Raw genomic sequence first — 16,657 nt, forward strand, 5'->3', positions numbered from 1 at the left:
CGCTATGTGTTCACATTTATCTTGGCGAGCACTGTACTGCAAGCAGGCAGACATACAAAAGACGACTAAAAATAGTTACCACCCCTCTAGACTGCCCACGCTAACCAATACCGGTAATCTGCGCGCATCACCTGATAACATCTACGCGCGCGTCTATTGCTGTCCCGGTCCCGTGCCTTTGTCTTGCGACTGGTTAGTGTGATGTGACGTCGCCAGGTGTTTGGTTCTCGGCTATTTTTCTATATCATTGCTGACTTCGCACATGCACAGCTAAACAAAACAAAATTGCGTGGACTTGCATACCCCGAACAATGGGTTCCAATAAATACTCGCGCTAAGTGAACTTGCGTCACGCGAGTTCGGCTATGCTAGCCGGCTGGTGGTTATTTTCGTTCAAAACGTGGCGAAGGAACTTGTGTGGATCAGGTAGAAAACATTCGGCTATAAACGAAAGATATAAGAACAATGCTATCCTGAAATGCTGTGACATGTTTTTGGAGTAGATAATCACAGCGACAGACCAACAGGATGCGTTCCCGACCTTGCCGTCAGCGATGTTTATTTTGACAGCTCAAGCAATTATTTTTCCCACGGCCCTTCACAGCGTAAAAAAAAGGAAGAAAAAAAACATGTTGGAATGCAGACGGAAAAGTAACTATGCAGTAAAATAAATATATTTACGGACCTGCTAAATTTTTCTATTCAATAAAATTTGAGGTCTTAGTGATTTTTCTCACGCAGAAGGTAAGCTACCACAGTGGCTGTTCCTGCGGGCGGGTAAGATAACATGACAGCTGAGACGGCTTTTCTTGCGATAGTGGACGCGCCGAGCTCGGCTAGACACTGCCCGAACGGCATTCACACGATGTATCCAACGATGCTGTGACACCCCGAATTCTCTATTGCGACCATTCCATTTATAAGTATGTTTTTTCGGAAACCGTGAGGGGTCGCATCAGCGGGATTCTACTGTATATCTTTCCTCTACTTATATCTTTCATAAAGAGCTAACCATTTTTTTTTTTAATGTAATTGGTATGTTCTTATTATAGATAAAGTGAAGCAAACTTAAAGACTTGCCTTTAATGTTTTTCAAAGCAATTATATCCTTTTCTAAACATAACACAATGAAACAGATAGTAACATGTTTTTACGTAAATGAAAGCATCAATGTCCATCACTTTTTCCACTCTAATTTGTAACTTAACCAGTTTTTATTATGTTTGCTAAAGCAAATATAGGTATATGAAAAATATTTACTAAATAAAAATCATTTATATATTTCGTTAATAATTAGTTAGATGAGTAATGAGGGTTAATAAATTGTGATTTTATTTTTCGGGCAATTTTGTTTTAAAACAGGTGAGTTTAGCGCCATTGTTTTTATTTTTTATAGATTTTGTTATACTTAAAAGTGTTGTAAAATACAAGAAATATGAAAATTTTAGAAAAATTGTATAGTTTGAATATGATTTGTAATAAGCATGTCCAAACAAAATCACTCAGAATATAAATAAAAATTGCCAAGCATGTCAGTTTTAAAAAAAATTTTTACAAATCTGTAATGTAATAATTAGAAAGAGATTCTAAATCAATGTAAAATTATTTTTATTCCATTTGGTGCATTACCATACATTTTGGTACAAGCTTCGTGCTAAATAAATTACATTCACTGATTTTAATTTACTGGAGAATTTTTTTTTTTTTTTTTTTTTTTAGTAGTTGTAGTTAGTTTATGGTGTATCGGCATGCGTTTCTGTGTAATTATTTTTATTTTGCATTTTTACCTTAAAATTTTGTCCTTTTCCTAGCAATGAACCTGAAAGTAAATATTGATGGCTTAGAATGAAAACCTTGTATCTCATACCAAACATACAAGGTTTTCTCTTTACAATGTGGAGTGCTGCTGATATACGTAGTTTCTTTTTTTTCCCGATAGAAAGCAGTAGGATGCACATTTTATTTCTTTCAGCCGAACATTTTGTGAGATACGAGGTTTTCCAGCCGAAAACATTAAAAAAACGTATTTTCGTCCAAAAATTGAGATACGAGGTTTTCATTCTAAGCCATCGATATGTGAAATGATGTCAGCGTGGAATGAGTGCCATGAGTTGTGTTCGCAGGAGGACCCGATGCGTTGGACCGGAGCGTGCCGGGCGCTCGGACGTGGTCCGTGGACAGCGGGCTGGGCACCGCGGGCTCGGACAGCGACCGGTCGTCCACCCAGCCCGAGCGGCGCCAGACCGCCCCCACCACCAGCTTCGACCGGTCATCGTCCGCCCAGACCGGCCGGGCGGCGGCCGCCAGACCCCCGCGGCAGGGGGGCGGGGCCGGCGACCAGGAGAACCAGGTGGTGTGCTCCTGCGACGAGGATGCTCTCCTGCTCACGGTCAAGAAGGAGGGCCCCAACCAGGGTGAGTCCCGTGGCCTCGTGAGGTTAACTGTCTCACGCTGTGTTGCCCGATCGATGCCACTCGGCTTGTCAACGTTGTTTACCATCTATAATTAAAAAGTTTTTATAATTTTTTTAATATTACTTTTCGTTGATTTTTCTAAGACCAGAAAATAGTGTCTTTGGACAGTGTTTATTCATTTGTTATTTTAAAAGCCAAATTCAGCTTTTGACTGTTTTACAATTAGTACGTGATGAAACAAAACAATTTTGCTATCATAATAAAATATTAGGTTTACTACATACTAATAGAATGTAATTTTTCAAAAAAAATAATAATAAAAGTACAGTACAGAAATTTAACATTGCCTTTTTTAGTCAAACTAGTTTCGCGGTAAGAAGGACTTATAATGTTTCCTTGAACGGTGGCAAGTGAAATTATGTTTTGGCCCTCCGGAAGATTATTCCAAATTTTAAGCAGGTGAAATAGTATGAATGCATTTTCGAAGCTGACAAGCTTATCTGTTGGATATTGTGGAGCATTATTTTATTTCTATAATTTCTTTTAACTGAGTTTTAAAATGGAGTATCATTCTAGTTTACATGGTCAGCCATTTTGTTGTTCACAGAGCATTGGTTAAGTGGTCCTGTATGACCAGTCTGAAAGAAAAACTATCTTTTCTAAACACTATTTATTATTTCACAAGAGTAACTATTTGTAGCAGTCAATTTTTATTACTAACAAAGCATTTTATTAATTATGTACTGTGGTCAGGAAGAACCAAAATTGTTAATATTCAATCCTATTAAAAAGAAAAATGGTCTACAATCTTTGAAACTAAGATAGCATCTTTCAACTAAAGTTCCTTGTTATAAGTAAGAATTGAATATTTATTATTTATTTATTTATTTGTAATTGTAACATGCCAACCAACAGGACAAAGCCTTTAATGGTTGGCACACAATTAGATACATATACACTCACATTAATAAACATAAATGAAAAACACAAAACAATACAATATAATACATATAAAAACAAAACAGAACTAAAACACACATGATCATTAGGAACTAAGGAAAATAATTAAAGTCTTTATCAAATTTATTAAAATTGGTTATTAGCCTAAAGATAATATCATTATTTCTGTTAACTGTACATAAAGTGGAAGTTAAACGACTGTTAAAAGGAGGTACTCTTAAACTGTTGTTGTCAAGTATATATTTACAGTTTAATTTGTTAGTATAACATTTTTTAATAAAAATAAAGTCAAGTAATTCTCTTCGACTTGAGAGAGATATCAGATTAGGTAGAGGAAGTTGTTTTTGAATAATAATATTTATTAATTTATTCTGTATATTTTCAATTTTCATATTATCGCACATATTGATGTTCCAAATTACTGAGTAGTATTCTAGTTTTGACCTAATTAATGCTAAATAAAGTGAGAGGATAGAATCAGTTTTGGTAGCATAACATGTGACATATTTAATTAAAGCTAATGTTCTTCGGGAACTAGAAATTAAATGTTGAACATGTTGGTGAAAGAACAATTTAGAATCTAGAATGATACCTAAATCTTTGAGAGAAGAGGATTTCTGAATTAAGGTGTTGCCCAATTTATAATCGTATTTGATAGGAAGGTATTTTCTGGTAAAGGATATTATTTTTGTTTTGCTTTTGTTGAGGGTCACAAGATTGGCTTTACACCAGTTATTAATTTCATTAATGTCAGTTTGTAATAATAAACAGTCATTAAAAGAGAAAATTTTTCTACTTATTTTTAGATCATCTGCGAATAGAGTACCAGAAGAATGATTCAAAATTTGAGTAATGTCATCAATAAATATGTTAAAAAGTAAAGGAGACAAGGTACCACCTTAAGGAACTCCAGAACTAGCTATAAAATTTGAAGAATTGGAGTTGTTGATAGATACAAAAAAAGTTCGATTTTTAAGGTAGCTAGAAAACCAATTAACATAATTGGTACTAAGACCAAAATTATGTAACTTGTCTAATAGTAATGAATGGTTTACAGTATCAAAAGCTTTAGCAAGATCAAAATAGCAGGCATCTACCTGACCCCTGCTAATGACTTCATTAAAAATAGGATTGAGGAAAGTAATTAGATTGGTGGCTGTGGTCATTCCTGATCTAAAGCCATGTTGATTACTAGATAAACGATTTTTTAGTTGGAAATTAGTGATTTTAAAAACTATTTTTTTCAAAAATTTTAGAAAGACCATTTAATAGTGATATTGGTCTATAGTTAACCACATTTAATTTGCTACCGTTTTTATGAATTGGAATGACCTTTGCAATTTTCCATTTATTTGGAAAAACTTGGGTTCTTAAACTAGTATTAAATAAATGTTTTAATAGGGGTACTAATATATTTAAACAGCCATTCAGAATAAAATTAGGAATCCCGTCGGGTCCTGTAGACATTGAGGGTTTTAGAGCCCTTATGCCCCAAAGCACAAGGCTGTCAGAAACAGAGGGAACAGATATTGTATCAAGGAATGAATTTAAGGTGGGAACTTGGTAATTGACATTAGAGGACACATAAACACTTGAAAAGTATTCAGCAAATACATTAGTCAACACCACTGGATCACTAGATACATCATCATTAACTTTTAACGAATGCTGTTCATGATAACTGTTTTTTATTAATTTGACATAGCGCCAAAACTTCTTAGGGTTGTTCTTGATATTATTGTTAGTGGTTCTGGTCCAATTTATTTTATCACGCTTGATAAGATATTTGGTTTGTTTTCGAAAGAATGAAAATTTTGTATAATAGTACATATTTTTGTTTCTTCTGTAAAGTTTGTGAAAATGTTTCTTGGATTTTAAAGCTTGAATTAAGTCTTTTGAAAACCAAACAGGGTATTTAGATGGTTTGCTAATGAAAACGGGGATGAATTCATTAATATTGTGACCTATTCAAGTAGTTAATTGATCAACAAGATAGTTAACATCAGTAGATTCATAGAAATTTGACCAATCATAGTTTTTAACAGCATTGTAAAGACCAAGATAGTCACCATTTATATAGGACCTAGAGACTCTAGTAGAACTGACCACATAATGAATGCAGTCAGATATTATTTTTATAATTAAGGCAGGATGATATGGGTCTTCAGTGACAAGTGCTTCATCCGCATGAGATACTGAACATTGCGAGATGTTTGTAAAACATAGATCTAAGAGGTTTTTGGATGATAGGATTGTATTATACTGAAATAGACCAAGACTAGATATACAGTTTATAAGATATTGTGCTTTAGTTTTGATGTGCTTGTGCACGATGTTGGTAGTTAGATTATTGGTCCAATCAACACCTGGGACGTTAAAATCACCAAGTAGCACTAACTCATCTTGATAAGCAGCCAGTTTATCTTCTAAAGTCTCAAAATAAGATGAATAAATATTTGGTGATGTTTGGGGTGGTAAATATATATTGCCAATTATAAAGGATTTATTCTGAGACATTTTAACTTTTAACCAAACAGATTCAATTTCTGGGTTAGTCCAGGTGAAAAATAGGCTGAATAGAAGTGAATTTAAACTTATTGACTGCTATAAAAACACCGCCACCACGATCTTTAGAAGTCAGCAAGGCGTCTCTATCATTTCTGTAGATTGAGTATTGGTCTGTGAAGTAGTGGGAATTAATGCTAAGATCGTTGAACCAGGTTTCAGTTAGACAGATAAAATCATAATTAGAGATAATAATGTTTTCATAGAATTCTTTTGATTTAGTTCTTAGACCACGGACATTTTGATAAAAAATTTCCAATTCCTTTGAAATAGAATACACGAAAACAAATTACGGTGCTCCTCCTGGCACCGGAGACAGGTTCGTTGCAGTGGCACCAGCTGATAAGGGCTTCATGGGGATGACGGTCTTATCAGTGCTGACGGAATTATTTGATGTAGAGTCACTGGTAGCAATTTGTTCCGGGTGGAGTTTACCGTAGAAGGGACTGATTAAGCACCCACTCGGCCAGAATACTATGTTATTTATTCTATTAAAATCTTCTTCAAGTACTACTATGTGAAACGAAGCATAAGAATCGAATTTGGTTCTAAGTTTCACTACCTTAACATGTGAAAGATTGAGTTCATTAGTTATGTAGTCAACTATCTCGTTTGCTTGAACAGAAGGATCAAAACGAGTAACAAACAGTGCTTTTGTTCTTCTCGGAACAGGCTTGGCGACCGTTTTAAGGGTGGGAATATTCCTTATACCCACTTGCATCGGTGTTTTCTTTCTTTCCGGCTCACGCTTGGATTCTGTATTCGCCTTCATTTTGGATTTTCGTGCATTTTGCACAACGGTGAAGCCGTCAGAGTCAGCATGTTGGTTGGTGTGGTTGTTTTTGGTGACATCACTTTTTTCTTGCTGCGTCGGAAGAAGGTCACTGGACAGACGCCCGTTACCTGAGACGCTCTGTGCTGCTACACGTTCAGTTTTTTTGTCGCTCGAAGACTTCATTAAAGCCTGACTATAAGATATCTCACTTTTATTTATTACAAACAAACTTTCTTTTATTGAGATGAGTTCTTGTTTACTCACAGCCGTTTCAGAGCAGGAGTCGTCGATAAGCAGACACTTAAGTTGAGCGTTTTCGTTTTGAAGAGCATCAACTTTATTGCAAAGCAGTTCAACCTTTTTAATTAAATCATCGAGTTTACGAGCATCTGGCTTCATTATTTCCAGCTTGGTTATCTCCAACGTGGGTAGTTCCTGAGTTGCACTAGAACTGGAACCAGATTTCTTGGTCGGCGATCTAAACATTTCCGTGTTGACGACCTGGTGTGATTTTAAAGAGAGAGGTTCATATTGGGGCAAAAAACCCCGGAAATCAGGTTGATCTAAGATGGACGAATTAATATTTAACACCAACAGACGATGTTAAACCAAAATAGATCGAGATAACCGATGGTAAATGAGGAGCGCGCGCGCACACGTCCGTCGGCTACGGAGTCCCATATGATACTCTTGTGTAAATATGAAAAGAAAATGTATTTCCAACATTCTCATTACAAATTTTCCTTTACAGAGTGATTTTTTTTAGTAACTTGTAAAAAATTTCATTTCATTATAAAGTTATGTTCAAAACTTTTGTTCTTTTTGGGTATAACTCAACCCACCACAACCAGAGATTAGGAAATTTACAGATGAAGCATAAGGTCTAATTCTAGACAAAGGGGGTGATGCCGAAGGGGAGGGGGTTATCAGTGTACTACTAGTACCAATATTGCGACTGTTTCTTTACAAATGTATCATCTGTACCTGTTGTTACATTCCAGGTTGGCCTGGTTAAGCAACCCAGAATAGTAATGAGAAACGTATCACTTGATGATTTTGAAGTTTTGTTTTTAAGTACGTCTATTTGCCAACATTGAAGATAAATTAATCCCTTAGGATAAAAGTTTATTATGTAGTTGCATTAAAAATGAAAGAGTTCAAGATAGTCTTTTATTATTATTCCTCTAAAACAAAACAAAAAAAAAGTAGATCATAACTTGCATAACAGGTCCAGACGATGTATCACACATTCACTGTAGCACATCGCTCGATTAACCAAAAAAAAAAAAAAAAAAAAAAAATCAAGTCTGTTTGTTTTACTGTAGGACATAGGTACCAATAAACCCGCGGAAAATATCTTGGGAGAGCGACAGTGGTCACCCTGGGCCGATGCAGACGCCTGTGGTTAAAATTTTTATTTATAGTATTTTGTTAGGATAGTAAATTCCTTTAACTATTCAAACCAAGAAAATAATATGGTATGTCATGCAGCATTGAGAACAGATTCACTGTAACACAATTTTGTTTATGTAATAATGCAGATATATTTGTTTTTTATCAAAACTGGTTAAATGCATTATTTACAGGTTACTCATTTTTCATTTAATGTTTACCATTTTAACAACACAGCTAATTTAATTTAGTTTTTTCCAGCATATTTGCAGACTCAAGTAGTTTTGTTAACTCACCATGGTTTATGCTTTTATGAAGCATGGTTTTAATGGTCGGTTTTATCTGTCTTCCAGGCCGCAAGTTCTACAAGTGCAGACTGCCGCCAGGACAGAGCTGCAACTTCTTCATGTGGGCCGACGCCCCGCCCGCGGATGGACAGCCGAGCGTGCCACGCCCCCTCGCGCCCGCTCCTGCCAACACGACGCAGCGCTTCCCTGCCAACACGACACAGCGCTTCCCTGCCAACACGACGCAGCGCTTCCCCGCCGACCCAGGTTAGCCAAGCCAGTCTTCCTGCAGGTTGTTCCTACATCGCCTCCGCTGCAGCTTTATTCAGGCTGCTGTTTTTAGTTTGCTCTCTCTGATCTGTACCTCTCTACTCCTGTTAACTAAATCTGGTTATGAATACATTATTTGGTTTTTAATTTATGTGCCATAATTTTACAACAAAAATGCAATGCTTTACTTTAGAGTCTTTGGTAGTGATTGTGCCAATGTAATTGTTTTATTATCGCTACCTGCCAATTTTATGAATTTCTGAAGTAATAATTTCCAACCAATACTTAAAAAAATTATACCCATGAGGAAAAAAAAAAACAAATTTATCCATTCACGTGTCACCCACATTCTCTATTTACCTGTTTATAGTTCCGTAGGCATCTTTTACTCCAATTTTTCTGTAATGTGAGGCTATACTTCAGTGTTGGGTTTGTTTATTACTCAAAGTTGTAATGTGTATTAAATCATATATGATTGAAAAATGTTTCTGGCAATTTCTATGTGTTTGAGAAAGGAAATGAATTATGAAAAATTAATCATGGGCAATATATACAAGTGACAATGCTAAGTTGTTTAATGAAATGAACTTGTCACTTTGAGACAAATACACACTGTGTTGTACACACTCAAAGTGATATCTTAATGTCAGTTGGTGGAAAATTATATTTCTGTAACTTTTTTTTTAATACTTTGCACACACACATTTTTAATCTAGTATATAAATTGTGTTAATATATGTAATTTGTCCAGCAGGTTTTGGTGAAGATCAGGTGACCTGCAATTGTGGAGCTCCAGCACGAAGGTGACAGTGTTCAGTTTTGGAATTTTAAAAAGTTTTTTTTTAATATATGTAAGTAGGGACCCCTTTTGTACTGAAAATAAAATCAACTAATTTCCTCATAAACTTTTATTTTGTCATAAAAATACAGTATCTGATTTTTCATTTAAAAAAAATGAATACATTGGAGGACTTTTACAGAAGCATACTTACAATCGAACAACACTCCATTTTATTTATTTCCTCCCCACTGCCATTTTGTGTGACATAGGTCAAATAATTTAATTTATTGTGTGTAGAAAATCTTGACTACATAAATTTACGTAGTTTAAAGTGCAGTATCTATGTATTGATTCCTCAAACTGTCGAACACAATCAAATCTCTTATTATTTGAAAGGTTTGTGATTCAAAGATAAAGATTCAAGAAAATTATTGGATGGCCAGGCAGCTTGCATAAAATTCTTATCTTAATACACTCATAAAATGCTTTGTATTTTTAGATACAGTTATTAATTATCATGTTGTTATGCAAGGAAAGCTTCTTAAGTGTTAACATTTAAGGTTTTACAATTTATTTATTTTATTTCATTTTCCAAATGGTGTGCACATGATTGTTAAGTGCATAAAAATTTACCTGTATCCCGAAATAATTTTTTCTTGTAGATACTTGCACAGTAAATATTAGAAAATTTTCTGACACAACTGTGAATTATTTTCTTATTATTGTCAAAAAATTCCTTTCTTCAGGTTTACAGTTCACAAGGAGGGTCCCAACACAGGCCGGCAGTTCTACAAATGCCCCAAACCACCGAATGAAACTTGCAATTTCTTCAAATGGGCCGATGATGTGCCAGCCAACGATGTCACCAGCGGCTTCAACAGCAACACTTGGAGAAATGACAGAAGCAGCCACAGAGGCAGAGGAGGTAGGGCTGATCTATTCTATTGTATTGACTTAAACGCACACATTACACTAGAGTCCCGTTATAGCGAGGTGTCACGGTTCCGGGTTTGATCCTTGCTATAACCGTGTCCTCGCTATAACCGAATTGGACAGATTTTGGCCCCCAAAAAATATAAATTAACAGAAAATACCATAAAAATTGGGTTTAAACCTGTATAATTGGAAAATAACAGGTTATATTAACGAAATCTTAATTTCTGTGAGCTGATGTGTGAATTCTCTTTAAAACGATACCCCACAAGTACGGATGCGATCATCGATTGCTTCAAAATAACCAGAATATGCCACGTAAGTATAGCATCTCAGTCCGCAATCCATTACTCGGCTTGGCCCGCGGCCGGCGCCGCATTGTGCTGCTATCTATTGTCTATGCCGGCTGTCTGCTGGCGGCCATGTTGGTTCGGGATGTTGCTAACAGGCGGCGCTAGTGTAGCGCTACGATTTAATTCCTTACAAAAAAGCAGGAGTGCGGCAACGCACGTACGCCTCAAACGAAATAGTCGCTGGAAAACAATACTTTTTTCATTTAAAAAACCTGTAAACGTTTTTAGAAAATAAATTCGGAATTAAACTCGAACCATCACCACCCCCTTCCCGGACAGATACCCCAACAACTGATCAAAACAAAAGTTACAAGAAAACTGTCCTAGCGATTCGGAAATAAATACGGTAGTGGCGACTATTTGCCAGCTAGTAAAATAAATAACGTGACGTGTTTGTAAACGTGTCACGACTGAAATAATTCCAAACAAGTTTATAAATATTTGTATATTATTAACGCGATCAATTAGCAACAAGTATAAAGATGGCTCTGACGTTTTTGGCCTAACATAGTTATAAACAATGTTATTATTCGTTAATGAAAATGTCCCAACAAATTAATTAAGAGCATTTATATTTAAAAAAAAGTGCACATTGTTACGTTTAATGGCGGGAAAAAATAGATTTTGTCTATTTTATAAATAATAAGAAATGCGTACAAGTATATGTATATTCAAAGACTTGGTTTTTTCGAGTCGAGCATACCTTGGCCTTGAAGCCAAGCGGAAGTTTGATAAAAGAAAGAAAGGACGGGATTCTATTTTTAAAGCCACGCACTTAGGTGGCGACTGCAAGGCTGAAGAATGTGACAGGCGTCAACGGCAAGATGTCTAGTGCCGAGCGAAAGGGGTGAAGATAAAGCAGACAAATAACCAAGGCGCACTTCACGCGATTATGCCATAAATTCCTCAAAAAGACCTCGTTATAGCAGTGTTCTCGCTATTACCGTGCTCGCTATAACGGGATTCTCCTGTATTTATACTTTGCTTACGTGGTTTGCATATGAATACTAAACTAATATCCATGATTGACCTGACTTTTTCCTAGACTAAAAATATTTAGCTTTCACCACTGTACCTCATAAATAATATCTGATTTTGCATGCACCAGTTCTGTGGACGCATAAAATGTGCCCGAAATGTGTGAAGTGTGCTTCTATTTGATTGATTACTCATAACAGTCATAACATATCTGCAGCAATGGTGGCCGACAAAAGGACAACGTTTTCTGGTTAGTATCACTGTCATGTCTTTAGCGTAACAATCAATATGTGTCTTTTTCTCATCTGTATATTCTAAACTATAGTAGTTATTTTTTGACATGCCTGGACCTAGACACATTGATATAAGTAAGTCTCTAGCTTGTTAAATGTCTGGTTGGATGTGATCTACTTTCAATAGCATAGCTACGTGATTCCTAATCTGACTTCTAGATGACCACAGATTTAATCATCACGTGACATCACAGTTTTAAAACATAGAAAGCAAAGTTGCGGAAGAAGTGTAATAAATGAAGTGTTTAAACGTGGAAGATTTTCATATTTGTTGTATGCCTAAAGTTGTAATTTTAAATTTACAGATGAGGGATTTAAAGCACAAGGGATATAAAAGTGACATGAACTGAAAACTGTGATAAATGGATTTTTAAGTAAATTTTAAGTAATCTCTACAGTGTATGTTTTGTGCTTTCAGATTAAGTTATAGTCATTAAGTAACTGACAGCAGTTTTTAAAAAATTATAAGGTTTATGATGATAAAAATAACCATTTGATGAGATGATGCATTTATATCTATTGTGGTGTAAACTATTTTGCAAATGAAATAATAGTGCACAGTAAATGACAAAAAATTAATGTGAAAATTAAATATGAAAGGTCCCTGCACCTGAGGTGATGCAAGGAGCTTCCAAATTGCACGTCACACAATGACAAATACATATAATCTAAAACAGACATCTTTGTTGTAGTACAGGGACAGATTGGGCAAGGATTAACTATGTGTGTAAAATAAATAAGTATTAAAATAAAATGAATTAATAACTGTAAGACAACATTCAAAGGTGGAAGTCTGAACATTTATTAATAAACACCAATGTCAAAAATGGTTTAAATTTTCAACTGATATGAGTATTAGACTAACTTATATGTCCGACATGAAGTTACACAGTTCTTACGGGCAAGGTTGTAAAAGCTAGGTAACAAATTCCAACATAAGTAGCAGCACAATGCATATTCATTATAAATCAAACAGGGATTTGCAAACCAGGAGACAAATATTAAATCCAGCAATAATCTGTCTGTAAAATTTCAACATAAACATAATGCTTAAGCTTTGAGTTAGTGACTCATCTTGTAATGGACATGTAAATTTGTAACGTGCGAGGAATAAACTATCCAAGTTCATTTCACATATTTTATTAGAGAATCGCCATTAACAGTTTTGAGACATTTAACATTCATATAAGAAATTTACACTAGACTACGTGCAACTTAGATGAAATATTTTTTCAGCTCTCTATGTATGTGCAAGGGACGATTGCCATCTTAACCAGGCATGATTATGACTGATCACTAGGGGCATGCATATTTCGCGAAAAGATTCTGAGACTAGCTGGAAGTTAAAGCACTGTAGCATCGTCTTTGTTTCACAGTTGGGTGAATTTTTTTTCAGGTACATTTCGATTGTTACAACACCAATCACGGTAATTCAGTTCAGAAGCAAACGCGTCCTGAGTGGCTCGGCCAAATAAGGCAACGACTTCTCTCACAGAAAGCCACCAATCACAAGGAAAAAACAGCTGATGTGGATATACATTGTTGCAGTCTAATAGGCGTTCAGATTTTTTCGCGAAAAATGCCTGCCCCTATTTATCACACACTGCTGAGCATTTCATCACTCAAAATGTTTTAGGTAGAGGTGAGCTTGGTCTAATAATGTAGTTATTTTATTAGTGTCCTTGTAGAGCTACACCTTAGCACAGTATATCTTTGTGCTGCAGGTTCAAGGGGAGTGTCGAATGCAGACCCAAGCATTGTGAGGAGACGGAAATGTGGCATATGTGGACAAGAAGGTTAGTTCATGCTCCTATGCTTATGCACTTTTTGTTGGTGAATTTTTCAGGCACAAACAAAGTACTGTATGTAAACAGGGTGGCCACACAAAATCTCAAATGAAATTTCCTGATTTTTCCTGACCTTTATTTTGCACTGTCATGCTACTTCACTTTGAAAAATTAATTTGCATTATTTTTTCAAACTGCAAGTATGCAACTGACAAATGAGTAAACAAATAATGAACTTAGTTTTATTCAAGGTGGAGCAGTATAAATGTGATATGTATTTCTAGTTGTTTATTATCCATGTACTAAACTCACAGAGAGTAAAAACATTATGTAAGGAAACAAAATGAATTGTAGCAGACAATTAAGTTACCAAAATAAGACACAGTAATTCAAAAGGACAGCCACTTTTCCACAAATATTATGATAAATATTCAATTTTTTTCCCTTACTTCACTACATGTTTTTAAATTAATATATAAGAGGCATTGTGATACCACAAGTAATTTATCAGTAATTAACCATTTTAAAGAATGGTTGTATTTGGTACATTAAGAGTAAAATTGTGACAATGGGTTGGTTAGTGGTTAGGTTAGATTCATAAAAAACACTTACTTTATAGTGTGGATGGTTGTTTAGGTTAGGTTACGTTACCTAAATTAGATTTACTAATTGTGTTAAGTGATGGTTGTCTTCATTAAAAACACATTTCTGCATGCTGTACAATGCCCATATTATGAACTCATAGGACATTCTAAAATTTCATGGGATTTTTATATATATATATATATATATAAAATTTCGGTAGAAAATTCTAGAAACTGGTAGAACATTCTAGAATTTTTTTGGAAATTCTAGAACAGTCTTGATCCCTCGAGAACTTTGACGTAATGACTTTCCCTAATATGTTGGCAATATTACACAGTCACAAAAGATAATTTAAAAATTAACTTACGCATACTTACTAAATATTTTTATTTCTCAACATAATCTCCACCAATTTTTACACACTCATCCTATCTTTTTATTAGTGCTCTGATACCAGCTGTATAAAAAATTTTTGGGTTGCTAGCTTAGCCACATTAGGTAACTCTGCTACATATTCTATTGTACAATCTGGCACCATTGTCATGTTCTAACAAAATGATTCCTAAATCATTATTAAATAAAAGGTGGATAATGCTACTGCTACCAACTATTAACATTGTTGGAAAACACTCAATATGATATATCTTACAGTAACAGTATCATTGTTTAGCTGCTAGGAGAGTGATCAGACTACACCATACAATTGTAATGGTTTAATATATGTAACTGGAATATAGGTCAGCCTTTCAGGCTAAAATAAATATTTGGTGTAGAAATATGTTCTCTATGATATGGGTACAATCCAGAAAATACATTTTTGTTTTTCAGGTCACAACAGGAAGAATTGTCCAAATGGCGTTTTATGAACATTAATTTTGACCTTGTACATAGTAATTTTTATGAATGTACATAAACAAGTTTTGTATTTTGTATGAAAATATCAAATAATTAATAATTTTACATGTCAATAATTTAAAATACATATGTTGAATCTAAAATTAAAAAATAAGAGTTTACCAAATGTTCGTATTCTACTGTCAGTGTTATGATACTGAACATTTTTTAGTCTGGTTTTTAGTTATATTTAAGCTACAAAGTGTTGCAGTGGTAATAGAAAATATAGAGATATACTGTGAACAAGTCACGTAGGAAATGAACTTGCTCTTTTGTAATGTCTTCTAATGACATTGTTACTAACATAAAAAATGATACAATAAGATTTATTATACACAGAAAATATTTTGGTTGCAACATCATCCAGTAAAATTTCATCAAAACTGGATAGATAGAGAGAGATAGAGATGGAGAGATAGAGAGAGAGGGGAGAGGGAAGAGGAGAGAGAGACGGGGGGAAAACGGAGAGGGGGGGGAAACAAAGAGGGAGGGAGAGAGGGCGACGGGGGGAGGGAGAAGGGAGACGGGGGGGCGGGAAACATAGAGGGAGGGAGAGAGGGAGACGAGGGGGGCAACGGAGAGGTAGACGGGGGGGGAAATGGTAAGGAAGGGAGACGGGGGGGGAAAGGAGAGGGAGGGAGAGAGGAAGACGTGGGAGAACGGAGAGGGAGGGATAGAGGGGGACGGGGGGGAACGGAGAGGGAGGGAGAGTGGGAGACGGGGGGGAAACGGAGAGGGAGGGAGAGAGGGAGACGAGGGGGGAAACGGAGAGGGAGACGGGGGGGAAATGGTAAGGGAGGGTGACGGGGGGGGAAAGGAGAGGGAGGGAGAGAGGAAGACGTGGGGGAACAGAGAGGGAGGGAGAGTGGGAGACGGGGGGGGAAACGGAGAGGGAGGGAGAGAGGGAGACGGGGGGAGAGGGAAAAGAAGAGAGAGGGGGGAGAGGGAAGAGCAGAAAGAGGGGGGAGAGGGGAGAGGGAAGAGGAGAGAGAGAGGGGGGAAACAAAGAGGGAGGGAGACGGGGGGAGGGAGAGAGGGAGACGGGGGGAAACATAGAGGGAGGGAGAGAGGGAGACGAGGCGGGAAACAGAGAGGGAGATGGGGGAGGGAGGGAGAGAGGAAGACGTGGGGGAACGGAGAGGGAGACGGGGGGGAAACGGAGAGGGAGGGAGAGTGGGTGACGGGGGGGAAACAGAGAGGGAGGGAGAGAGGGAGACGGGGGGGTAATGGAGAGGGAGGGAGAGAGGGAAACAGATAGGGATGGAGAGGGGGGGAAACGGGGAGGGAGAGAGAAAGATGGGGGGGAAACAGAGAGGGAGGGAGAGAGGGAGTGGGGGGAACAGAGAGGGTGGGAGAGAGGGAGTGGGGGGAACAGAGAGGGAGGGTGATG

The 16,657-nt window shown here is 36.6% G+C and overlaps 1 protein-coding gene across 2 annotated transcripts in view; it reads left to right on the forward strand.

The window, feature by feature from the left end:
• Positions 1-15,388, forward strand: part of LOC134538289 (DNA topoisomerase 3-alpha) — a 51,643-nt gene extending 36,255 nt beyond the window's left edge. Inside the window, exons 14-19 of one of the 2 annotated variants that reach the window (XM_063379466.1) lie at positions 2,124-2,414; positions 8,460-8,660; positions 9,415-9,466; positions 10,191-10,369; positions 13,726-13,797; positions 15,202-15,388. In XM_063379466.1, coding sequence (XP_063235536.1) covers positions 2,124-2,414; positions 8,460-8,660; positions 9,415-9,466; positions 10,191-10,369; positions 13,726-13,797; positions 15,202-15,239 — 833 coding nt within the window. In that variant the 3' untranslated portion in view covers positions 15,240-15,388. The remainder of the gene's footprint in view (positions 1-2,123; positions 2,415-8,459; positions 8,661-9,414; positions 9,467-10,190; positions 10,370-13,725; positions 13,798-15,201) is intronic. The other variant, XM_063379467.1, reaches the window with a different exon arrangement.
• The last annotated feature ends 1,269 nt before the right edge of the window (positions 15,389-16,657 follow it).

Source organism: Bacillus rossius, chromosome 13 (assembly GCF_032445375.1).
Source record: "Bacillus rossius redtenbacheri isolate Brsri chromosome 13, Brsri_v3, whole genome shotgun sequence".
Classification (NCBI taxonomy): Eukaryota; Metazoa; Arthropoda; class Insecta; order Phasmatodea; family Bacillidae; genus Bacillus; species Bacillus rossius.